The 25,829-nt window shown below is 36.6% G+C and overlaps 1 protein-coding gene across 8 annotated transcripts in view; it reads left to right on the plus strand.

The window, feature by feature from the left end:
- The window catches only part of HDAC9 (histone deacetylase 9), a 939,997-nt gene that overhangs the window by 52,839 nt on the left and 861,329 nt on the right, over window positions 1-25,829 (plus strand). For all 8 annotated transcript variants that reach the window (XM_043589049.1, XM_043589043.1, XM_043589047.1 and 5 more), the window contains exon 2: window positions 17,094-17,211. In XM_043589049.1, the coding sequence (XP_043444984.1) occupies window positions 17,190-17,211 (22 nt within the window). In that variant the 5' untranslated portion in view covers window positions 17,094-17,189. The remainder of the gene's footprint in view (window positions 1-17,093; window positions 17,212-25,829) is intronic.

Consider the following 25,829-nt stretch of genomic DNA (forward strand, 5'->3'; position numbering starts at 1 on the left):
TCCAACCTTCTTAAAGTCTCAAACCTCCTGAAGTCTAAAAATATGAAACAGAATGGCATTACAGCGCTGTGTGTTGATTATAAATACATTTTTTGAATGATATCTTTCTGTATCTTCTCCAGGATTTAACCTTATCATCACCAACTCTGGGAACTCTCCCTATCCGTAAAGACTAAGTTTTACTCATTTTGAAATTCCACAGTGGCCAGCACTTAGGCATTGTATGATTTAGGTCAGTAAGAGATACTGAATATACATGAATATGTCTGTTGAAAATTGTTGAAAAGCAATATTTTAGGTAGAGTTTACTTGAAGAGCCAACAGTATATGTGGACCGTCTATTGTGTGAGGCACTGTTCTCTGGTTCCTGTGAATTAGATGCACAGTATCTTTACTTTTATGGAGTTTGTAGCCTGGCAGCAGGAGACATACACCAAACAAGAAATAACAAATAAGTAAGATAATGTCACTGGATTGAATTTGAAGTCATAAACCCAGGGTGATATGATGGCACTGAATACAGTAGTATGCTTTTAGACTGACTGAACTGGTAAGGGCTATGCTAGTTCACATATGGCATATGTATGCATATGCTGTATGCCAGGCATCTGCTGGTCATATCCTAGCTTAACATCAATTGGTAGTGGGAGCAGAGCATATTATGGAGCTAAAGGTATTAAGGTTAAAGGATTATTTGGATAAACAGAGGGTATTTAATTAAGATTTGAAGGAACCATGATAGCATTCAAATAATGGAATGGATAAAAAACATGACAAAGAGATTTGGGGCCACCCATAGAAGAATGAATGAAGTAAAGCAATAAATAAAACTAACTGAGAGGTGTGTCTTGACTTCATGTGGAGAACATCTTTTACATACTTATAATCTACTCATCAATGGCATGGATTTGGTGAGTTTTTGACAGAGGATATATTCAGGTAGAGGTCATGTGTCTGTCAGAAATGAGTAGGGAATTTCCTCTAAAGGAGAGAAAAGCAGCCAAGATGGTTTCAGAGATCCTATTACATTGAATTTAGGGAACTCGACCTATGCGCTTGAAGAGGAAATGATCCTAGGCAGAGAAGGAAGACCCCTCAGAAGAAGTGGATAAAACAAGAGATGACATTTCTCTGGAGAAGGGACATGTGGAAAATATGTAAGAATGTTGATTTACCAACCCAAATGTCTTCATGCTGAGAAAAGAGAAACAGAAGGGAAAAAGATGAAGGAAGGTCTTACAAGAAAGAAGATTCTGTTAAGTGATTCTGGAATGCTATTGGTAGTAATGCTCTGCATAAATGTGAGGCATTGGTTAAAGGAGGAAGCTTTGATTATAAGATGTTACCTGGCTGGAATAGTTCTTAAGTCAGTGTTTCTTACATGATAGTTCTTAGTGTATTAATAACCCAAATAGTATTATATAAATTAAAGTAAACTGTATCTTTTATTTTAGGCATGGTAATATGGTATGTCTTCATGTTTGATATTCAGAATTGTTGATCAAAGCATGTTATTTGGATTCAGGCTTGGCTTGGTCAGGGAAACAACAAAGGAACATGTTTTTCTTTAGAGCTGTAATTGTTGCCTTTTATGTTGTGGTTGTCATTTTGGCAGGCACAGGTATTATATTTGTGCTACCCAGAACTAAATAGAATTAGTTTTATCAGGCTGAAAAGAAAGGGATCTTGGCTTTTTAGAGGTTAAATAAGCTTTATATTCATGACAATTGGTTGTAGTGCAATGCTTCTATTTTTACCAATCATATATTTATTATATATTATTCTTAGATTATCCTTTTTATTTTTTTCTTCTAGCAAAAACAATTTAAGCAATGAATGCTTGCCAGAGAAAGAGTTAACGTTTTCCAGTTCAGGAGGAAAAGTGGTTAAAGTGGAAAACCCCCTCATTCCTAATCTTGTCCTAAAATGTAGAATAGTCATTGCCTAATCTTAATGCCCTCAGGGCTTTAGACAGACATTGCCACCTAAAAAAAAGATAAACATAGGAGTTTAAACATGTTTGATAGAAGTGTAAATAAAGGGGAAATATTAAACCACAAAAAAGGAGATTTATATTTTTTCCTAAATACTTGTGTCTCTAGTAAATAAGCTTCTTAATCCTTATTGATGGAGGATTTTGGCAATGATAATTAGAATATTATTTTGTCAGGCAACTTATTTAAACACTGTATTTCTAAATGAACCATCTCACCTTTTTGTATGAAAGGTGATAACATATTTATTATGGTCCATTTCATAAATACCCACTTACAAATAGACCTCTTCACACCTGGGTGTGCCTATTTGGAGACACTCAGAAGAAATCCTCCCAATGTGAATTACTTCTTGACTTTCAGAAGTAAGATGAAATTGCTTAAAATAAAAAGAAAAATAAAAATCTGCTTATTTCAGTGTACATTTGGAAGGTTACAAAAATTAGGTCAAATATTGATGTTTGCTTTTTGGTATTTTTGTCTTTTAATTGGTAAGTTAATAGGGATATTTCCTTGGGTGAGATCATTTTCTGTGAACTTGGGAAGAATTGGTTTGCCTGTTTGCCAGTGGACATGTGGAAAATACATCACTGAAGCATATGTTGTTTATTTTTTATTATGAAATATTTCAGTAATACAGAAAAGTATGAATAATAAACTTAATAGTTATCTACACATATGCCCCTGTGAGATCTCTATATTTTGTGCTATTTCCCTCAGGACTTTTTGTTTTAATAAATAAACTGTTTGAGATGTACTTGAAATACTGTTAATTTCATTCACTCGGAGGTAGCCACTATCCTGGGTATGGTGTTTATCATTCCTATTCATTTATTTATTCTTTAGCTATAATATATTTATCCACAAATATTGCCGTATCATTTTGTATGTTCTTGAAGCTCATATAAATGGTATATTATACAAATAATGCTTTAGCTTATTATTTCACTAATTTACAGTAAGCTTTGAAATGTATCTGTGTTGATATGTATATCTAGAGGTCCTTTATATTAATTACTGTAGAGTATTCTTTTTTATGTTAGCATTTATTCATTTTCCTGTTGATGAACATTTAGATTGTTTTCAAATTTCTGTTCTAAATAATCTTGCTGTGAACATTCTTGTGCAAGCAGTCGCATGGGAGAATTTCCCTAGGAGAATAATTGATGGGTCATTTATTAGTTTCCTATTGCTGCTGAAACAAATTACTGAAACCTGGTGTTTTCAAACAACACAAATTTATTATCTTATAGTTATGGAGATTAGAAGTCTGACACAGGTCTCAGTGGGCTAAAATGCAGGTGTTGGCAAAGCTGTGTTTCTTATGGCACCTCTAGGGGAGAATCCGTTTCTTGCTTTCACAATTTTCAGAAAGTGCTCATTTTCTTTGGATTATGGCCTCTTTGCTCTGTCTTCAAAGCCAGCATTGCTGCATCTATTATTCCATAGTCACATCTCCATCTGACTCTCTTCTGCCTCTGTCTTCCACTTTAAAACCCTTGTGAATACATTGGGCCCCCCTGAATAATCAGGATAACCTCCCTACATTAAGGTTATTTTATTAGTAAACTAAATTCTTCTGTAATCTTCATCACCCCCTTTGCTATGTAAGGTAACATATTCATTCACAGGTTCTGGGAATTAGGTCATGAACATTTTTGGGATATCATTATTTTGCCTACTACAGGTCATGGAGTGCTATAAACCTCCCTTAGACTAAATAGTTTTAAGTTTCTATTCTAAGTGGTGTGTGCTTAGAATATTCTCTCTTAAAGTGCAGGAGAATTTCAGTTGTTCCATATCCTTGCCAACACTAGGATTATGCGATTTAAAAATGATATCCAATCTGACGGGTGTGATTGGTATCTCATTGAGCATCTTTTCATGTAATCATTGGCTGCCGAAATTCTCCTTTCAGTTTGTTGCCCATTCCTTTCCTTTTCCTATCCTAAATTGTTCTTTTTTTTGTTTTGTTTTGGTTTCTTACTGATTCATGGATGTTCTTAAAATATTCCTGTTCCTAATTCTTTGTTGGTTATTTGCATTGCAATATTTTTTCCTCAGTGTGATTTATCTTTACACTTTTTGAGAGTTTCTTTGATTGCACAAGTTTTTTAATTTCAAAGTTGACAAATTCTGGCTCATTGAAGAAATAATATCCTATTTGAAGTCATGAAGATATCCCTTTTTATTTTGTTAAATGTGTAACAGTGTAAGTTGTTCATTTTAATATATTTTTTTGTCTCTAGCTGTATATGTTTCTGTATTTGTGACATGTAGCAACACAAGTCTGATTTATTGGGTTGGCTCAGTTTTATATAGGCTGTAACTGAGAACTATATAATTTAAAGATTGATGATTTTATGAAATGTTATTGCTAGGAAGAACTTCAGAGGTGATCTAGTTTAAAATTGAGGCCCAGAGAGACAGGGAGCAGCAATTCTAGAACTACTTGTATTGATGTGGTGAACTACATAGATACTGCATTATATTATCTTCATGGCTGAGGAGTCTGCCTGACCTTGAAGACACGTTTTATACTATTGGTAGATAACTTAACTCTTGGATTGAGTAAAATAATGCATACTGATTTACATCCAAGAAAATAAAACAACATTTACAGAGTAGAGATTTTCATGAGATGGTAGTAAATTATTTTGTTTGAACTTACCAGGGGGAAAAAGTATCTGAAGGAAGGAGTTGTTGATTTCTGTGACTGTAATGCTTATTCAACCTTCAGTGATGAGTGCATGATTATAAAAATAACTAGACATCAGTTTTGTTGAGAATAGCCTATTTCCTCTAGAGTACATATTTTCTTTTGGAAAAATTCTGTCACAAACATGCCTTTACTGTGGACCAGGTTCCAAAAGGGAGACTGCCTTTAACAAAGTCTCTCACTTCTCTGTCTAGGTACTCACCCACATCACTACCTGTACCACACACACTGTCCCTTCTCCAGTTCACTGAACATATTTATTTTCTCAATATTATTCAATTCACAGACTCTTTAAGCTCAGGGATAAAATTAAGTGCATTTCTGATGCCCAAAATAAGCATCTCAAGAATTTTTCAGTATTTTTTTTTCTTAAAGGAGTGTTGCAGAGGAACTTAAGAGTGAGTGACAGTTGACAGAAGATGTGGTTGCCCAGCAACTGGCAATTTAAGTAACTAGGAGCTGATATGATTTACCAACCTGATAAACAGCAAGGACTTTAATACAATCTTAAGGACTGCTACAGATGTTGCATTGAGCTATTTATATGTGTTGATCTGTCTCAGTCTATTTTAATGTGTGTGTGTGTGTGTGTGTGTGTGTATGAATATTTTTTCCTGCAGAACGGGAATATGAAAGCAAAGACTGTATCTCTTCCCCTATGTGACATTAATAGAAGTTGCCTGCAGTAAAATGAGTTGGTTTAGCTACCCTTTGTTTTTATGCAGATACTCAGTTTCAAAGGATTCTTTCTCACTGAGAGGAAATAAATGTCCTTTGGATTGAGTTCTGGGTTTGTTTTGAGTTCTGAGATTGTATTTATATTCTCAATAATTGTTGTTACCTTATTTTTGCAAGTTTTATAATTTGAATCTTTTCTCCACTTTTTGAAACAGAGTAGGAATTGCTCTTTATTCTTCATAAGATAATGAGGTTTAATAAGAGTTGCTCAGAGTGAGTTGGCTTCATTCATTAGTGTGTTTTACTAATGGGATCAATCTCTTGATCCTGTTATGAGCCAGTTAGCTTCCTTGGAGCAGTTGAATTTTCAGCTTTGCTAAAAAGGCTGCCTTCCTGACCCTCAGCAGATATCTTTCACATGGTTCTTCTAAGAGATGTTAGAAAAGCTGCAACCCATCAGTAATAATATAGTAATCCAGAGTACCTCCTCCTGGCAAGAGTTAGTACTATCATTTTGTATATAAAGAACATGGTATACTTGAGAAGCAGTCTGTATAAAATTTGTCCTCTTTTGGGGGAAATAGAATATGCCTCATAAAACAAACTACTAACATCTTGTTACTAGCATAGAGCTTGAGATAACTTTGAGGATAATTTTATTGTATTTTTTAATTTTTTTAATTTTTTAAAATTTACATCCAAATTAGTTAGCATTTATTGTAGTAATGATTTCTGGAGTAGAATCCAGTGATTTATCCCCTACGTATAACACTCAGTGCTCATCTCAACAAGTGTCCTTCTTAATGCCCCTTGCCCATATAGCCCATCCCTCACCGAAAACCCCTCCAGGAACCCTCAGTTTGTTCTCTATATTTAAGAGTAACTTTGGGGCGCCTGGGTGGCGCAGTCGGTTGGGCATCCGACTTCAGCCAGGTCACGATCTCGCGGTCCGTGAGTTCGAGCCCCGCGTCGGGCTCTGGGCTGATGGCTCAGAGCCTGGAGCCTGTTTCTGATTCTGTGTCTCCCTCTCTCTGCCCCTCCCCCGTTCATGCTCTGTCTCTCTCTGTCCCAAAAATAAATAAACGTTGAAAAAAAAAATTAAAAAAAAAAAGAGTAACTTTGAGGATAATTTTAACACTGAAAATATTTTATGGTAGGGGACTACAAAAATAGATCATTTTAATCATGAAATAGTTGAAGGACACAGCAAGGTAATTTAAAAATTGTTTCTTGAAGCTATTTACAATTCACTGAGGTTAGGACTTAGGGAACTTCCTGGAAAGGAGGACATTTTTGCCAACTATGCATGTTTGTATAATACTCAATATCCTAAAGCCGCATGCCAGCTTTTCCATGGTACCTTCTCCCCTCTACCTCTGAGTGCAGTGAAAGCTTCCTTCAAATCCCTGTAGCCCTTGTGCTGTCCTATTCTTTTTAAGACATGATATCTATTAGGGGTGCAGTGTTTCACAATTCCAGAGGCAGTTTGCAACACAGAGGCCCTGACTGTCATAATGATATCTCATATTTGTTGAGCACTGCGCTAAATATTTTAAATATATTGTTGTTTGTCCCTAGTTTTACAAATAGATATTAGAGTCAACAACTTACCGGTGAGCAAACTGAAGGTCAGAGTGGTAAAATAGTTTGCCTGTGAGAATATAATTAGAAAATCAGAGAGGTGTAATTTACAGTAAGGTCTGTCAGACTTTAAGTGTGTTTTTCACTGTCTCTCTCTCTCTCTCTCTCTCTCTCTCTCTCTCTCTCTCTCCCTGTGTGTGTGTGTGTGTGTGTGTGTGTGTTTTGTTATTTTGTTTCTTAATTGTACACATATATTCAGTGGTTCTCATATTTTAGCTCAGTTAAGAATTATTGTGGAAGCTTGTTAAAAACACTGTTTCTGGGCCTTTGTCCCAAAGATTTGAATCTAGGAGGTTCTTAGATGAGTGCCAAGTATCTGAATTTCAGAACAGTCCTTGGATCACACTATGAGAGATCCTTCACACTATGAGTGAAATCTGCATGGCAGGGGCCATCTGAGCTACCTTCTCAGCTCTGTACCAGACATTCTTAGTGAGCACTCCAAGTACATGTTACACTCAAGCATGGTTAAAACTGTTGCTTTTATGCTACATATAACACACAAAAGGTTCCATAGCATGAACCTGGGTTGACTTAGCGGAACATAATTATGAAGTTTGTGTCAGTTAGAAAAGTCAGTAATAGGGGCGCCTGGGTGGCTCAGTCAGTTGAGCATCTGACTTTGGCTCAGGTCATGATCTCATGGTTTGTGGGTGTGAGCCCCGCGTCGGGTTCTTTGCTAACAGCTCAGAGCCTGAAGCCTGCTTCAGATTCTGTTTCTGCCCCTCCCCCACTTGTGTTCTGTCTCTGTCTCTCAGAAATAAATAAATGCAAAAAAAAAATTAAAAACAAAAAGAAAAATCAGTAATAATTGGTAGGGTAAAGTTCAAAGAACAAGATAGTTGATATGATGTATTTCTTACATATCAGTGTATTCTAGAAATTGAGGGGTATCCTAAGATATCAGTGTGTGTTCAAAGGAAGCCTCTGTAGAGAAAGAAAAAGCATAGGCAAGAAAAGAACCGGAGAGGGATGGAATTGAGGTAAATCTTAGGTATAAATTATAGTTCTTTGTAAGAAGATAAGAAGGAATTAAAGATGGAAGATGGGAGGTTGGCTCAACTCATTACTTAAGGAGAGTTTTTTTTTTCATTTTGTTAAATGTTTTTATTTTTGAGAGAGAGAGAGCAATAGAAAGAGACAGAACATGAGTGGGGAAGGGGCAGAGGGAGAGGGAGACACAGAATCCGAAGTAGGCTCCATGCTCTGAGTTGTCAGCACAGAACCCAATGTGGGGCTTGGACTCGTAAACCATGAGATCATGACCTAAGCAGAAGTCAGGCACTTAAGGGACTGAGCCACCCAGGTGCCCCAAGGAGAGTTCTTCAGAAAGGGATTAATGAAGTGAATGACCTGTTCAACTGGAAGAGATTCCAGAAAAGGCTAGTGGAAAAGTGGGTCAAAAATGTCCATCGATGGATGAATGGAGAAAGAACATGTGGCATACACACACACACACACACACACACACACACACACACACACATACACAATGGAGTATTATTTGGCAATCAAAAAGAATGAAATCTTGCCATTTGCAACCATGTGGATGGAACTAGAGGGTATTATGCTAAGCAAAATAAGTCAGTCAGAGAAAGACAAAAATCATATGACTTCACTCACATGAGGACTTTAAGACACAGAACAGATGAACACAAGGGAAAGGAAGCAAACAATATATAAGCAGGGAGGGGGGCAAAACATAAGAGACTCTTAAATATGGAGAACAAACAGAGGGTTCCTGGAGGAGTTGTTGGGGGGGGTGATGGGCTAAATGGGTAAGGGGCATTAAGGAATCTACTCCTGAAATCATTGTTGCACTATATGCTAACCAACTTGGATGTAAATTTTAAAAAAGTGGGTCAAATATAGAGAAATGAGTAAAAAGAAGCAGTGACAACATGGTTCTTGACTGGGGAGGGAGCCCATGTACCTGCTGTCTTTTGGCAGCTGCCCTCATGGCTCATGGCTCATTGTTTCCCTTCTTTACCATGTGGGAACTCTGCTGTTGTCATTTCTTCCCCTCAGGTGCATGTCTGTCCATGTCTGGAGATATGTCTTGGGTGGCTTAAAATAGAACTGACCACTTTCAGTAGAGCAGTTAGTAAAATGGTTAGTAAATTCCTCCTCATAATAAGAGGAGAGGCCTTAGAGTCTACTGAAATTCCCAAGGTGATCTGTTAAGACAATAGAAAAGTTCTTTATAGAAAGATTTATACAGTGCTCGGGGAATACAGTTCCTGTTTCTTTTCAAATTTCTGCAAAATGATAATTGTTTCTAACTTACTGGATTTGATATTCTTTTGCTTTCCTTTCCATCAATACCTAAGAAGTGATTAAAAAAAATATTAGCAACATCAGTCAGTAAAAGATTAGGGTAAAGAAAGTATAGTCACAAGCAAATATTGGCACATTGTATTTCCATAGAATACACATTTGCCTTCTAAAAGGAAGAAGCAAAGAAAGGAGAAAGCTTTAGTAATTAGATCCCTGTTGTAGCCCTAGTGGAGTGAGAAAGATTAATAGCTGTGGCATAGAACTTGTTCCAGGGTAAGAGGCACTGTGTATCACACTTTCCTCCTGGGATGGAACTTGGCCTGAAGTAAAACACAATATCTATACTAATAATGATACTAATAGTCAACATTTTTGTGCGCTTACTTTCTCCTTACCGATTACTTTACATTTATTTTTTCCAAGCCTCACAACGACCTGGTGAGTTAAGTAATTCATGTGTAAGCATCTGAGGTTCAGAGAGGTTAATTGACTTCCATAGCACCCAGCTAGTGAGACATTTCACATGGGCAATTTGCTGCATGAAGGGATTATCAGATCTTCAAGAGGTACATAGCAACATTAAAGAAATCACAGACATTTTTTAAAAAATGTATTCAATACTGAAGTTTGGAAAAGAGAACTATGTCAATCTAAATTGCAGCAATGGATAAAGGTCTTTTGTATTTGGCCAGCTGATCATAACCCGTGCCTCCACGCTAGCAAGGGAGTAGACCGGGAGCCAGGTTCTTTTAAGCATGCTTGATCGGGCAGTTTTCTGCAGGGAAGGTTATAGTGTAAGAGTTACAAAGCCCTCCTGCTGCACAGGTATCAGAGGTTGTCTGTTACAAGTTCCTTCACTTCGACTATTACTTCCTTTTCACAATTCTATTTTGGACTTCTGTCTCGTGTGTATTTACAGGTAGACAAAGCTTTTTTTTCTAAGAACCCCTTTGCCATGACTGAAAAGGAGCCTTGTATGTCCTGCAGTTTCTGGGTATTGTGATTCTAGTTTTAAACTCAAACTGATGATAATGGCGGCTGTGACTCCCTATTCCCTATTGTCCAAGGAGGGAAGTTTCAGGTAGGGGCTTTCAAAGATGATTCAATAAAAATCAGTGCAGTAAGAGTTTTTGATAAAATGTTCTTTGTTATCTATCAGAAGCCATTTAAGATATGACTTGGGTACTGGTGTCCCTGGGGCTAAGCCCAATGTTGTAAAAAACAAGACTTACTAAGAAAAGGTCTGTTTTATTAGTGCAGGTACTGTGGTTGGCAGAACTTCTTCTTATGAAATGAAATAACCAGCAGACCATTCCTGATTGTGTTGTATATTTTTAGATGTTACCATTGAATTATATTTATAGTATAGACTACTGAATTCCATCTTAAATATGCAAAATACATGCATAACAACTAACCTCCCAAGCTGCGTTCCCTGCTCTGTGTTACACCTACATTGTAGCCTGTACTTAAATGGCTCTCCTAAAAGTCTTATAATGGAGCTTATTATTTGCTTTTAAAATGTAAGCACAGAGACTGCATGTGAGATGTGTGGCCCTCTGGGTGACACGTTCTGTTCTTAGCTGTACTCAAAGGTGAAGTCAGCAAACATCTGGCAAGCAGACAGGGAGTGAAACCAATAGTCTTGTGTAGGTAACTGCCCAGAGACTAGAATGAGCCAAAAGGAGTCGATGTGCCAGTCTTTATGAATGTGTTTGGTAATTTGGAGCACCAGATGTCTGCTGTGGTATTAGGTGAGGTTAAATGACTGGCTGTATCTTTAGTGTGGCTCTTGTTGTGTCCATCAGTTTTCCAGTCTCCAGAGTCCCTGGGGTCCTGTTGCTTAAGACAACTTTTAAGTATTGTCAGGAGCATTATTTGCACAGTCCTGCTTCTGTTGTTAAAATTGAAGGGGAACAAGTATCCTTAAATCTGTATCGCATTCTCTTGTGTCTTGATGAATAGTGGTTCGATGATTTTGATGTAATGGTGAAGTTATAAAACTTGTCGAATAAAGAAATGGACTTCCTCCAGTGGAGAAAAAGCTGGGCTAATAAGGTGAGAAGCTGAACCCTTTTAGTGATCTGGGAAATCACTTCATATGATAAGCCCTAGAAAATGACAGTATCTTGGATAACACAATTCACAGGCAAATTTGGTTTTGGGTGAATGGTGTCTTCCCCTGATCCGTGAAGGCATCGACCCCCTGTGGGTCTGCTCCTCTTAGATGGTGGCCCACAGTGCAGAGTATTTTCTTTTTTTTTTGACCCAAATCAAAGGACTATGTTCTAGTCCTTCAGAACTCTATAATAAAACATTGGATAAATGATTCTGCAGCCAAATCGGGCAACTGCAGATTCATTAGTTCAGCCCTTCCCCTTTGTTAACTCATCTATCAAGAATTTATCATGTGCCTGCATGTTCCAGGTACTGTACTAGGTGTAGGCATTACTGAGATGAATACAGTATAATCCCTGAACTGAGGAGCATAGTCTTATGGTGGATAAAAGTACTTCACTAACATGAGAGGCATTATTATTATCTAGCACAAGGGGTGTTATTACAGGTACAAGATACAGTGGGAAGGGATATAGATGGGGAAGATGACCTTTTACTTGGAGTGGCTGGTTAAGCGTTCTCATTGAAGATGGTCTTAAAGAATTTGAGCTGGAAGGTAGTGAAGAGATGATAGTGCTCTTTGTAGAAAGAAGTACAAAGGCATGGAAATATGAATATGAATGATACTATACAGGAATAATCAGGACCCACAGTCCGCTGATGTGCATTAGTACAGCCATACAGGTAGTGTTCATTTTGATTATTTGGTGCCTGTGCCTCAGCAGTAGTTAACAACGTGGAACATCACCCTAGGAATAATGACAGATTGTGTGGAACCATAGGATTGTGTGAGGAAAAGAAGGAGAGAAAATGAGGTGGGAAGAAATGAATTATGAAGGAACCTGAATACCAACTGAAGAGTGTGCTGGTCGCCAAATTTTATTCGCTCACTCACTTATTCATTCAGACATTCCCTAGAGGCAGGGATACCAGATAGAAGGTCAGATAAAGAATCTAATTAAGATGAATGATTACTTGGGCCAGGGCAGCACTCATTGAAATGTAAAGGAGGGCCCAGATATGAAAGATATTTTTAAGACATTAGTGTACTGGCTTTGGTGACTATCTGTGGGAAATGCAAGAATCAGAGAAGTGAAATATAATCTGAGCTTTCCAAACTGGTAATGGAGTATCTTGTATGTAATCAATAAGAGTTTGTTGAATTGAATAGAATGTTAAGAGTAATTTTCTAGTGTTTTCCTCTAAATATAAAATCGTGGTAGAATTTCATGTTATTCTAAGGCATAAGAGAGAGAGATTATGGGCTTGATGATACTCACTGCACTGGCACAGTAGGCTTATTTCACCAGTAAACTCTCTTCGAGTGGATGTTATGAATTGAGTCAGCTCATGGTGCCTACTCTATAGAGGAATAGTGGCTAACAGCTCCATCTAAGAAGAGAAGGACTGCAGATGAGTGTGAATATCTTTGTAGACTGAGCTGTGCATTACAACATACCCTAAGTCTGGGAAAGATATTTTAGAGACACGTAGTTTTTGTTAGCTACATAACAACAGAAGCATTGTTTTCTTGGTGGCACATTGTCTAAGATAATAGCAATTGTCCACAAGGAAAAAACTGTAATAAAAGGTCAGACTATAGTTAAAAAACCAAGAAAGTTTGTGGTAGGACCATGAAGTCTAAGTCTAAGGAAATGAAAGCTTATAGTGTGAGAATTCATGTAGACAGACATTCATTCCAACTTTTTGATTTATTTTATTGTTTTTGTCTGTTTTTGTTTGTTTGTTTGTTTGTTTTTTTGGGGGGGGGGGGGTTTTTGGTGACTGAATTCAGTCTATTCAATGGCTAGATAGGTTCTTTAGTAAGGGAGACCTGTTACTTAATGAGCCATTACTGAAACTGTAATGACTAGGTAGACACAGTCTTGATATTTAAGCAGCTCTGCTCGAAGGGTCTGTAATTCGTTGTGATGCTACAGAGAACACTGGGCTAGCAGTCAGAAGACCAGTTCTTCCATTTTACCACCTACATGTCTGTGAACAAATCTCTGAAATTCTCTAAGCCTCAAATTCCTCATCTGTAAAATGGGAATAATAATGGCTTATCAGTGTACTCCAAAGAGCTGTTGTGAAGATCAGAGGAGATAATCCTTGTGCAAATTCTTTATGTCCTGTAAAGTCCTGGTGACTTGCCATGTTATTACTGTAGAACATGTCATACAGGTAGAATGGCTAAAAGGACCTGTGGAAACAACCCTACAATGATGCTAATGAGAGCAGTGTGGCATGGGGTGATATAATGTGTTAGTGCCCTTCTTTCCCTGGATGCATGGGCAAGCTGAGACATTGCAAGATATCACCCCCTTGGACTGTTGCACTATGCTTGTGCTATGTCCCACGATATCATAGCAATAACTGACTTGTAGGCAGCTGATCAACCTGCAGTCAGAGGTGGTCTTTTGGAAGCAAGACTCCCAGTGCCTTATTGTGGATTCACGAGCTCAAAGAATATATTCAGGAAAAAAAAATAACCATTCTTGGATCTCAATAGGTAAAAAATTCATAGCAGCAATTTTACTCTTGTTGTGCTTGTGTTTATCTCCTTAAATGTGCACATATGTATTTTTATAGCATGAACAAATTAATGTGCAAATTAGTTGAAACTATTAATTGAAAACAAATATATTTCTATATCTGCTTGGGTAATCTGTACACAGAATCAGCATTACTTACTTTCTTTTTCTTTTTTTCGTTTATCAACCCACTTGAAGGCCAGTTTCCTATTATTTCTACATTAGGCTTATTTGTAAGAATGACTAATGTACTAGGGGAAAATGTTCCCATTCTAAGAAAACAGTCTGTTTCTCTGGAGCTCATTTGGATAAAGAAGTGTAGGGAGATTTAAGAATAAATTGCCCATTCTCATTGACAGGTGTTCCCTCGCTGACCACTCCTCTTTCTTTTCTAAGTAGCTAAAAACTGTCTTTTGTAAAAGGTTTATTTGCTTATCTTTGAGAGGGATAGCACTCGAGCATGAGTGGGAGAGTGGCAGAGAGAGGGAGAGAGAGAATCCCGAGCAGGCTCCACACTGTCAGTGCAGAACCTGAAATGGGACTCCATCCCATGAACCGCGAGATCGTGACCTGGGCTGAAACCAAGAGTCGTGAGCTTAACCTAGTGGATCACCCAGGCACCTCTGACTTAATTTGTGTAAAATTCTGTATCAATTTTGTCCCTATAATGTGTGAATACAGTTGCTAATCTGTCGATTTTGTTGGCCATGAGGAAAGAGAAATTTATGTAGCTGATGATGCACACATGTATGCACATGCACACACATACACACAAGATGCATGTATGTGTAGAGGATCGATACCCCTGAAACATTTTAGGAGAGATTTTGATATGCCCACAGTTCATTTATGCAGCTAAACTGTCATGATAATTTTGGTTTAATGCAATAAATGGGAATTAGGATGTATCAACATGGAAATGCACATTAATTTTCTTTATGCAGCATTCAGATAATAAGAGTTTAATAATATTAGAAGGATATGTCATGTTTAGGCATAAAAGGCTGAATGGCAGAGTGAGTAGATTACATTTTAAAAAGTTATTTACTGATATTTTAGAAGCCAAATTCATATTTCCATCTGAGATTTATTTTGCAAGTCAGGTCTAGAGCTATGAAGTCAAAACCCAACAATTATGTACATAGCCATGAATCAGCATGTCATGGACATTTGTTATGTATGTTTGTGGAAATAAATGGCAGGTGTGTGGAAATAGAAATAACTTTTTCATTTTAGATTTGGGGATAAGTAGTAAAACTTTGGCTTTAGTATTATCACAATTAAAATTTTGGACATTATTGGCTAAATTTAGTTGTATTTGTACATATACAAGTATTTGAACAAAGTAACATAGATTAAAAAGAAGTGTTTTTTTGAACACAGAGTAAATCTGCCACTGATGGAAGACACATTTCAGTACTGCCTCCCTCCATACTCTTAAGGTTTCCTGGTTGTTGCTTTTTGTTATTCCTAATTTAAAATCAAATTGTACATTGGGAAGCCAGAATGTATCAAGAGCATTTATGAAATGTTTCATACTGCATTGTGAAAAAGTATAACTGCCAAAATCCTCAATGTTCACATTCATTAATTTTAGTGTATAAATTCAAATCTCACTCAACTTTGTTTTTGCTTTTGCTTTATTACCTTTTAAATATGAAGTAGATGATATCTCATTTTTCTCACTCATAAAGAGAGGGGAGAGTTACAAGTACCTATTAGCATGGTTAATGTGAAAATGATATTAAATACGATGATAGGTTTAAAAGTACACTGTAACTATAAAGAACTATGCACATGGTGTTATTACTTTAAAATATGACATTGACATCTTTTCATTTAAAAGCCAATGTCAACATGTCTCTGCTGATAGAGAAATCAGAAGAGTTTTCTACTTTTCATTTTTCATTTTTTGTAGAAATATTGCTTTCTCATCAACATGGAAATTAAGATTCTTAAAACAATGCTAATAAAATAAGCACATCAGCATAATTTTTAAAGAAGATTTACGAAAGTATACGTTACATTGTTACATGTATGTAGCACCAAAGATATGATGAGAAGTAACCAGCTGGACTGATAACTCTCCACTGTTTTAGTAACTAGCCTATTTCTATGTAGAGACCATTGAAAATACTATAGGTGTTCTTGGTGATGTTATTTAGTTCTTCAAAGGAAATATGTATTTATATCCTGCTTTATACATTTGGGCAAAAATAGTATAACACTTTCAAGATACTGATGGGAAAGTGAGTCCCAGTAAATATGTTGGATTCTCAAGATAAAGAGAAGTACAATTCTCAGTGTTCACAGCATTCTCTCTACAAAAATAGTCCAATTGGAATATGCTATTTTAGTAAGAAACTCATTAAGTATAACTTTAAAAGCTTCTTCTTCCTTTTCTTTTTTTTAAACTTTGACATTCCAGTAAACTGTGAGGAGAATGTCCTTCCAATTGCGTTTCCTTTTCTGAAGTGTCTAGAAGTGAGAGTACATTCAAATTGTAAGCAGAAAGTCCCTTAAATTCCTTTCCAGAAGTCCATCCTGTAAGTGCCACTCCTAGAAAGACGAAGGCTGTTATTGCTTTTGGCTGGAATAAGACTGCAAAAAGTTTCAAGGAGAAATGGAAATTGTAATGGGGGTTTTCTGTCACTTGTATAGTTTATGGCCGATTTGTTCCTTATTTTAGTCCATTAAATTTTTTTTCACTAAGAACTCCTGCCTCTGGAAGGAAATCTTTGACAGTGATAGTCAAGAATTCTGTGTAACGAGACCCTTGTATCCACATTCCAAAACATGTTTTCAATTTGTATAATAATGATCACAGTGAACAAATTATAGTGAACAGTAAACAGGAAACTAATTATAATTGTGTGAAGTGCTTTTCTCCTCACAGATTCTTTCCACACCTATTATATTATTTGGTGTTCACAATATTCCTGTGCTTTAAGGAATTTTGTTCTTTTATGGGTGAAGATTTAAGATACCAGGGAGGTTGATGTGACTGTTTCCATGGTCCAGCTGTGGCTGAGCTGAGATGCAAAGCCAGTTCTGTCTCTTTTCCTATGTAACTTGACATAACCTGTATCATACACATCTTTCTTTTTTTTTTTTTTTTTTTTTACATTTTAGGTTTCTCCTCTACCAGTCTGTCCAAGACCAACAGAAAGCAGAAGGAAGGCGGCGAATCTGCATCCCATCCCATTAGACCTTCTCCAGATTCCCACGATGAGCTCGCCAGTGCAGCCCGGTCAGTCTGGTTCCTTCTTAAACCATTAACCAACTTTATGTGAAAGTTGTTGCTTTGTGTTGCTTCAAAGCAAGAAATTTCAGTCATGAAAGGACTTTTTTTTTTCTTTCTGACAAAGATTGGTTAATATAATGAATTTTGAATGTTGTATTCTACAGCTAATCCTCTATTACATAACCCAGTTTGCTTTCCAGGCAGTAATTTCATTTGCATTGTTATCTGAGCACTAGGCTTTAATCCTTCTGCTCCTAATGTAGCATTTGGATTGCATTTTATGACGTTATTAATATTTATTACATATGATGTTGGCATCTACTTCACACCCATAGTCTTTTCTGACCTAATACGTGTCTGTATGCTATTAAATTGTGCTGTGGGCTTGGGAAATCAGCTTGTGGATTTATACTTCTCCATCTCTTTGACACACAGGAAGGATATTTCTCCTCCCTGCCCTTCTTTGCTGCCACTCCTGTTTCCTATATACATATTTAATTATAATCTCAGCACCTGCTTCCTCTGAGTCTAGTGTAATACGTTGCTCATATAGTTGTGATCAGCAGAGCCAACACCCATTCCTACAGGAACTGGGTGTCACTTGTGGAACAAACATAATCCAAATCTCGAGAATGATGGAGTAGGGTCAGATACTACATGTTAATCATAGACAAATTTTAAAAGAATTTTCTGCTTGGATAATTGTATATTCTTAAAAAAAACCACCCTTTCCTCATATTGATGTCCTTGAGTTATCCAACTCTTGAGGTTGAAGCTAATATAATATTATTTTCAGGATTTACAAAAGGAAATCTTTTGCCAAGATTTTTTTCACTCTGTGGTGTGCCACACCCAGATCAGCTACTGTGATATTCCACTGTCTCACCAACTTTCCCCACATCCTCAACAAGCTGCCAACTTGTATGTTGAATTTGGAACTGAACATTATTGGAGGGTATATCCATGACCGTTGATTCTAAGTGACATAGTAAAGGTATTCCAGAGTTTTTAGTTACAATCATTATTTATAATTGGCCTTGTCTTCTGGATACACAGATGAAGAGTTACCGAAGGCCTCTTACCTCTGAGTCCTTGTGCTCCAGTGGTTCTCAAACATTAGCATGCATTAGCATCACTGGGAGGGCTTGTTAAAAATTCGCCCATCCCCTTAGTATATGATTCAGCAGGTCTGAGGTGGGGCCCAACCCTTGCAAGTATTATAGTTTGCCCCAGGTGATGTTAGTATTGGCCTGGAGACTACACTTTGGGAAGCACTGGTCTAGCCTGCTGTACTTGTTCCTTCCTGCTCCACCCCCACCCCACAGACAGCCCTGTGTGTGAGCTACATTGCTTATCACAGTTCTGGTATACTGTATTATCCTTTCTATTAAGATGAACTTAAAATCATGTTTGCATTTTATATATGTATACATTATATTTTAAATGTATTATATATCGTGTATGTATAAATTTAATGTGTCACAATTGCATAACTTACAAAAAGTCATTTAATTTAGAACCACGATAGTTAAATATTTTTTTCTTGTGATGGGATGTTTTGATGTCATTAAAAACCATGCTAAAATCGATAGGGACAAATTGGCTAAGTACAGAAGTGGCAGAAACCTTCTTCTGTTTCTGGAAATTATTGTCTAGAATTTATATAGGGGTTTGTCTTTAATTCTCTAGACCAGAAAGTGGACTTTTTATATATTAAAAAAATTGTCCTGTCCCTTTATTATCCACCACCTCGGTCATATGCTCCCCCTATTGTCACCTCTCACTCTGACTGGGAAGAGTGATGGGTAAGATTGAATGATGAGAAAATAGAATTTATGGCAGTGACTACAACTGTATCCACATGAAACATTTGAAACAGCAACTTTACCAGGATATGTAATCTTGAAATGGGCACAAAATGCAGATGCCATCATGGCTAATGAAGGATAAACTATATAGGACAAATTTGCATCCAAATTATAAATAATTCAATGTATGAAACTCACTCACTTTTAAATAGTGCAATTTCAGTGTCTGTGTGGTTTTTATTTAGCATCTTTCTAACACATTTAGACCTGGACCCACTTATTTTTAATGAGAAACACATAATCCCATTAACAACACTATTTTAAGTGGTTAAATTCCCAGTTTAGGCCATCAAAGGCTATTTAAAGGTAACTAGCTTACAGTGAATACAGAAATATCTTGACAACCTTAGTTAAAGAAGAGAATCAATACAATATAATAAGAAATATTTAAAATTTTTCCAAGCCTAAAGGAAAGTAGACCACATAGCAGGAAGATAAACAGGTGGGAAATTTTATACTTAATGTGAGCTATGGGTACCTTAGAGAATTTCTCAGGTAGGTCCATATTACATCTAATTTTGTTCTAAAAGTAATGTTTTTTTTGAAAGGTTGGTGTAAGGGTGATAATAGTCTTAGTTTTCTCACCTTATGTGGAACAGGGTGAGATTTTTGTTGCTTTTGAGATAACTGCTTAAGAGGTAAAGTATATTGGGCAAGAAAGCTATAGAAATGGTATTTATATGTAAGGAGCTGATGGCCAGAAGTAACATTTACTGAACTTTGTGTGGTAAAAGAGAGAAGTAAAACATAGAATGCTTGTACCTAACTCCTCCTGAGGGAGAAGAAACATGATTAAAGGGGATTTGAGGTTAAATAGAAGTCTTACTGTACACCCAGCATAGGTGTTTGTTTCATAGAAAGTGGATATGAATCCTTGCTTCAAGGTGCATATGGAGAAGGAGGGAATAGTATGTGTAGGTCAACTTCTTTCTGCTCAAGATGATAACAACTTGTAACATTTTTTTTTTTTTAATTCAGAGCTTCTATGTGTAAAGGTACTGTAATACATAAAATGGGCAAATACATTGGACTCTCTTTCAAAAAACATAAAGTAAAATAATACCAAATACTTTGATTAATTCCATATATACCTGATACAGCTTATAACTGGTAATGTTTGACAATTGAAATCAGCATACCCTCCCCCCCCCCACCCCCGCCAAGAATATTGGTTTTATAATATGAAAATATCCTTTGAGACTGCTGTTTGAATGAGGAAGTTCTTGCCAGCCATGGTAATTGTTCAGTTAGGAGAAGGGAAAAAGTGGGTGATAAATAAGACAACTATTGAGTGAAGCTCATTAAAATTTCCTTGTGTACTTTTCTTATAAATGCTCTGCTCTGTTGAGAGCAGCACTATCGAGAGGCCTCGGTCAGTTCTGTTTGGGAAATTTTTATGAATGAAATCTGAATTGAGGAAAGTCATAGCAAGTGGGCCAGGTGGGTTGGAGTCTTTTCTATTTGTTACAAATGCAAACTATGATCAGAGACCTGAAATGCACTTTGCGTATATAAAGGAAAATGTTCTGGCCACAGACATGAAAAAATTCTCCTGCTATCATTAGCCTGTATCTTTTGGTGCCATATATATTCTGCTGGTGAGAAATAACCTAATCTTTTGACTTAGAAAAAGTGTTTTTCTTACATCTCATTAAAAAAAAAAAAGCGCTATCTAAAAAGAGACTTAAATTGGCCTGAGGCAATCACCATCCATTTGTTTTGCTTTTGTTCTGCAAAGGGCTCTAAGGAGTTATTGTGCACCAGAAAAATAGCCTCACTCTGGTTATTCTAGAAATTCTTTAATAGTCAGTGTTTTGGACAAAGTATTTATGTTTGTCTTGAAAATTGGTTCTGGGATAGTATGCATTCTTGTTTTCCCCGTAAAACTTCTCCATCCATGTTCAATTATAGTTGATATCAAGTACTAAATATTACTGTCTTGATCATGTATTCAGTCAAACAATAAGTGCTGATTTTTGAATATAGAATTCGCTAGTTTTTATTTTAATCCTGGTGCCTCGATAATGTTCTAAGTTAGAGCAGTGTGTATTGCTTTTGGGCACTGAGGAGCTTGCAAGGAGGGCAGACTGGATAAGATTGGCAGCTAGCTGCTGCACTTGGGATAGTCAATCATTCACATTTCATTAAGCATCCATTTTGTGCCAAGTGGTGTGTTCTTCAGTAGGGACGCAAAGAGTACTAAATCATGGTTTCTACCCTTATAGACAGCACCCTTTAGTGGAGAGACAGAAGAATGAGTAGTTTGGGTCCATTCAGTGTGTTAAAGTATTTTAATAAATGTAGGATCAGAAATTAATTTCTTCTGTATAGCAGTATGAATGCCATTTATAGTAATTTATTTTTTATCAGGATTGCCAAATCTCAGAAGGAAAGACTTTAGGTCTCATCCAATCTAGAGTTTCCCAACCATGTCAGGTAATAAAAGTCACATGGGGCTCTTGTTATAAATATGGATTCTCAGACTCCTCCCCTAAAGAGAATTATGCAGTCAGCTTGCGGGAAGGGTACCAGATAACAGATTTCATAGTGCTCTTCACTGTGACTTGGCAAAATGCAGAAATGTGGTTTTTTTAAGCTTATTTATTTAATTTGAGAGGGAGAGTGAGCAGGGGAAGGGCAGAGAGAGAGAGGGGAGAAAGAATTCCAAGTAGGTTCTGCACTGTAAGCACAGAGCTCAACATGGGGCTTGAACTCACAAACTGAGAGTTCATGACCTGAGCCAAAACCAAGAGTCGGACACTTGACCTATTGGGCCACCCAGACGCCCCCCAGGAATGTTTTTTAATCTGCCTAACAAGCACTAGTAATTCTCATTTTGAGACTCTAGAAAAACAAAAAATACATCATTAAATCCTATCTCAATAGAGGTATTTCTCTTGTGAGCTAATATATAACTCAGTTATTTTGCTTTCTGCCAAATGAAAAGCTAGTGCTATTGAAAATTAGAGGAGGTAATCATTTGTGGAGAAATTCTGAAGGCTTCTATGCATTCTCTGCTATCTAGGCCATCCTGTTTTTATGTGGAGGTGAAGCAAAGATATTCTTATAGAGAGAGTGCATCCCCCTCACCCCCCCCCCCACCCCTCATATTTCTACCTATTTTAAACCAGATCATATTTTCAGGATGATCTCAAGAATACAGAAGACATGATGTGAGCCTGAACATTTTTTTTTTTTAATTTTTTTTTTCAACGTTTATTTATTTTTGGGACAGAGAGAGACAGAGCATGAATGGGGGAGGGGCAGAGAGAGAGGGAGACACAGAATCGGAAACAGGCTCCAGGCTCTGAGCCATCAGCCCAGAGCCCGACGCGGGGCTTGAACTCGCGGACCGTGAGATCGTGACCTGGCTGAAGTCGGACGCTTAACCGACTGCGCCACCCAGGCGCCCCCGAGCCTGAACATTTTTAAGAGTAAATAAGATAGGCTGAATCAACCCTAGAATGATTCTACCTTTTACTTTTGATGGATCTATTTTGTATAATGCAGTTTTGATGAAAATGTACCCAAAGAAGTTTTGAAACAAAGAACACAACATACATGATGCCTCTTTATATTGGGCAATGCTGTGGCCTGATGGGCATCTAGGTGAGTCTGGATAGTAGAGATACTCTAGCTGTATTGCAGCATCCTATAACCTTAGTTTTCAAAGCCCATTGCATAAAGGTAGGTAATTTCTCTTCACCATTGTGAAGACACTTATAATGCATATGGAGCGAGAGGGCCAGGATTGTCTAAACAGAAGTTAAAGGTTTTGTGGAAAGATCTTATATTCTATTCCTTTTCTGATTGGCATATCTTAGGCAAAAATCAGCTGAATTTTCCCTGCCTGCCTCCGTTTTGCTAGAGCCAAATTCTCTTATAGAAATGTGGTGGATTTAACTAATGATCAAAAAGTTCTTTGAAATATAAATTGTTATGGAAATGCTAAGTAGTATAAACAATTTGAGGGCAAGCATTAATAAAAGCTTCACTGCAAGCATTTTTAAAGAGGACTAATAAAAGTTTCACGGTTCAATTAATACAGCACAACATTGGGTTTTCTAGAAGCATATGGGGCCCAGAAGGCCTGCCCCTGTTTTTAAAATTTACGAACTCTTTAATGATTCACCACTTTTACTCTAGTGTATCACCCACTGTGGTGCCGTTTAGTCATTAAGTAGGAAACTAAAACCAGGACAAAGCTACAAACAAATATCAAAATGTCCAAGTGGGTATTTTTTTCTTCAGTTTGTTCACAATATGTTACCATAAAAAATGAATGGTAAATGAAATAGAGTCATAGGACAAATCAAGTAGGTTAAGGCTTCCCCTGATAAGTCTGATAAGCTTTTTAATGAAATACAGGTTAAATCTCATTACAATAAACTCTGTGTAACTAAAATATTTTCAGGCCCCCAGCTAATTATTTATTTCAAAGTTGTGATCAAGATAAATATTCTAAGATAATCAAATCAGTCTCTTCAAGTTTTGTAGCAGAATTTGATTAGAGTACAGTATTGATAGGAGATAATGAATGTTAAATTTGTTAAATATTATTTTGGATTTTCTTTTACTACTTTAACTTCACAGTTATGTGACTCATTCTTTTGCTATTGCTAAGTCTAAACTTCTCAATCTGATATTCAAGTTTGAAACAAACCAGATAGAAGATTTTATTTATTCTTCAGTTCCTGAGGGACAGTGCTTGAAACGTGAGGCACAAATCTTTTACCAAAATATTCAGTTTAAATTTATTTTGGACATGTATTTCTTCTCAACTTTACTTTTCACAATTACTTTTGATAGGTAATTCAGTTTATATATTTATTGTGTTCATTACTATAACACTACCAAAAAACTCCTCATAATGTAGTTCAAACAGAAAAGAAGGCTGTTTCTTCCTCACACAAAGACTAAAAAGACTTTCCTGAGTGGTAGGCTCTTCTTTTGTAGTGGCTGTGGAGGCCCCAGATAGATGGTTGCTGTCTTGTGACTTTTCTTTCTTCTCCTTGTGGATTCCAAGGTTAGTATACATCTCTCTGTCAAGCTGATGGAAGGAAAATGGAAGAGGTGGGTTTATGTGGGACGTTTCCATAGGCACACCCACATTTCTTTGGATATAATTTAGTTACATGACCATACCTAACTGCAAAGGAGGCTGAGAAAAGCAGGCTAGCAGTGGTCCAGGAAGAGTAGGAAACAAGTTCGGTGAATAGCTGGTCAGTCTCTCCCACATTTATTGTGAACATTTATAGCTGGGAGTAAAAATATGGTAGTGCTTATAAGAGGTAGGAGTATTTCATAATGTACTCTTGATTATACCAATTATTAAAGAGTTAAATAAGGTTCTTTCAAAGAGGTAGAAACATATTGAAATCAGGGCAAATCATTTTCTAAGAGATTCTTCAGTAAGCCTTTCATTAGGAATCATGTGAAATAGTGAAGCAGTGTAGCTATTAGTAAATTCAAGTTCTGGTTAGTGGAAGCTTCCCAGAAAGGGGGAATAATATGTATAATATAGAATATGATGTGTCCTTAATTAGTATACAAAAGTCATATCAGTGGCAGCTGAAGGCTGTCTGCCAAAAATAAATAAATAAATAAATAAATAAATAAATAAATAAATAAATAAAGTCATGTCAGCTTATCTGAAATTATAGTTACATCTACTGAGGAAGAAGTAATTTAATACTCACAATTCTTATGTTTGCTGTCTATTGCATATTGGCATCACATTAAAAAATTTTTTTAACATTTACTTATTTTTTGAGAGACGGAGACAGAGCTTGAGCAGAGGAGAGACAGAGAAAGAGAGGGAGACCCAGAATCCAAAGCAGGCTCTAGGCTCTGAGCTGTCAGCACAGAGTCTGACGTGTGGCTCGAACTCACAAACTGCGAGATCATGACCTGAGCCTAGGTCAGACACTTAACTGACTGAGCCACCAGGTGTCCTGCATAACATTTTTAAACACCTTCAGGATTTCACACATTATGTTGAAAATCTAGGTCAAATAGACAGTGGTTGATAAACACTTGTTTTACAGTGAATGCAATTATAAAACAATGCTAGGCTTCATTTTATTGAAGATCCAGTGGCAAATTTTAGTACCTTGGCAAAACAAATGGGCAGCCTTTTGTTTATAACTGTATGTGGACCTTTGCAGATTTTTTTTCTATATTCGTTAGGGTTTGCTGTTAATAATATCAAAGTTGTGGGTGTGTACATGTGTGTGTGCATGTGCGTGAGTGTGTCAGGAAATACAGAGGTATGTAGAACCATCTAAACTCCACTAAAAAATACTCAAATGCTTTAGTTTCTATGCTTTTAAATATATTTAATTTTTATGTGTTATCTTTTGAGAATGTTAATGTATAACAGTCTTCTCCACTTATAATTTATTACTTCTAATTTGTTATAGGATTAGAAAGCAAAGGATTGTGTCAAATAAAATGTTAGTGAGCTAAGAATAAGTTCTGAAGAAATTAAAAAATTCTTTGTTATGAGCAAAATATATATGTTTGTTTTTTCTTACATACTATAATTACATTTTAATTGTCTCCCATCCCCCTTATTTTCTTGTTTTCTTTCTGCCTTTGCTATATAGTTTTTTACAAATTCTAAGTTTCTAATAGGTGAGCCATTATTATGGCTTTGATTTTGTCATGTTCATCCTTGCAAATTATGATCAATACCTTTTATCCACACATGTCTCATGTGTTGATTTTAAGTTGCTTCAGAGTTACTTAAATACC

This window comes from Prionailurus bengalensis, chromosome A2 (assembly GCF_016509475.1).
Source record: "Prionailurus bengalensis isolate Pbe53 chromosome A2, Fcat_Pben_1.1_paternal_pri, whole genome shotgun sequence".
Taxonomy (NCBI): domain Eukaryota; kingdom Metazoa; phylum Chordata; class Mammalia; order Carnivora; family Felidae; genus Prionailurus; species Prionailurus bengalensis.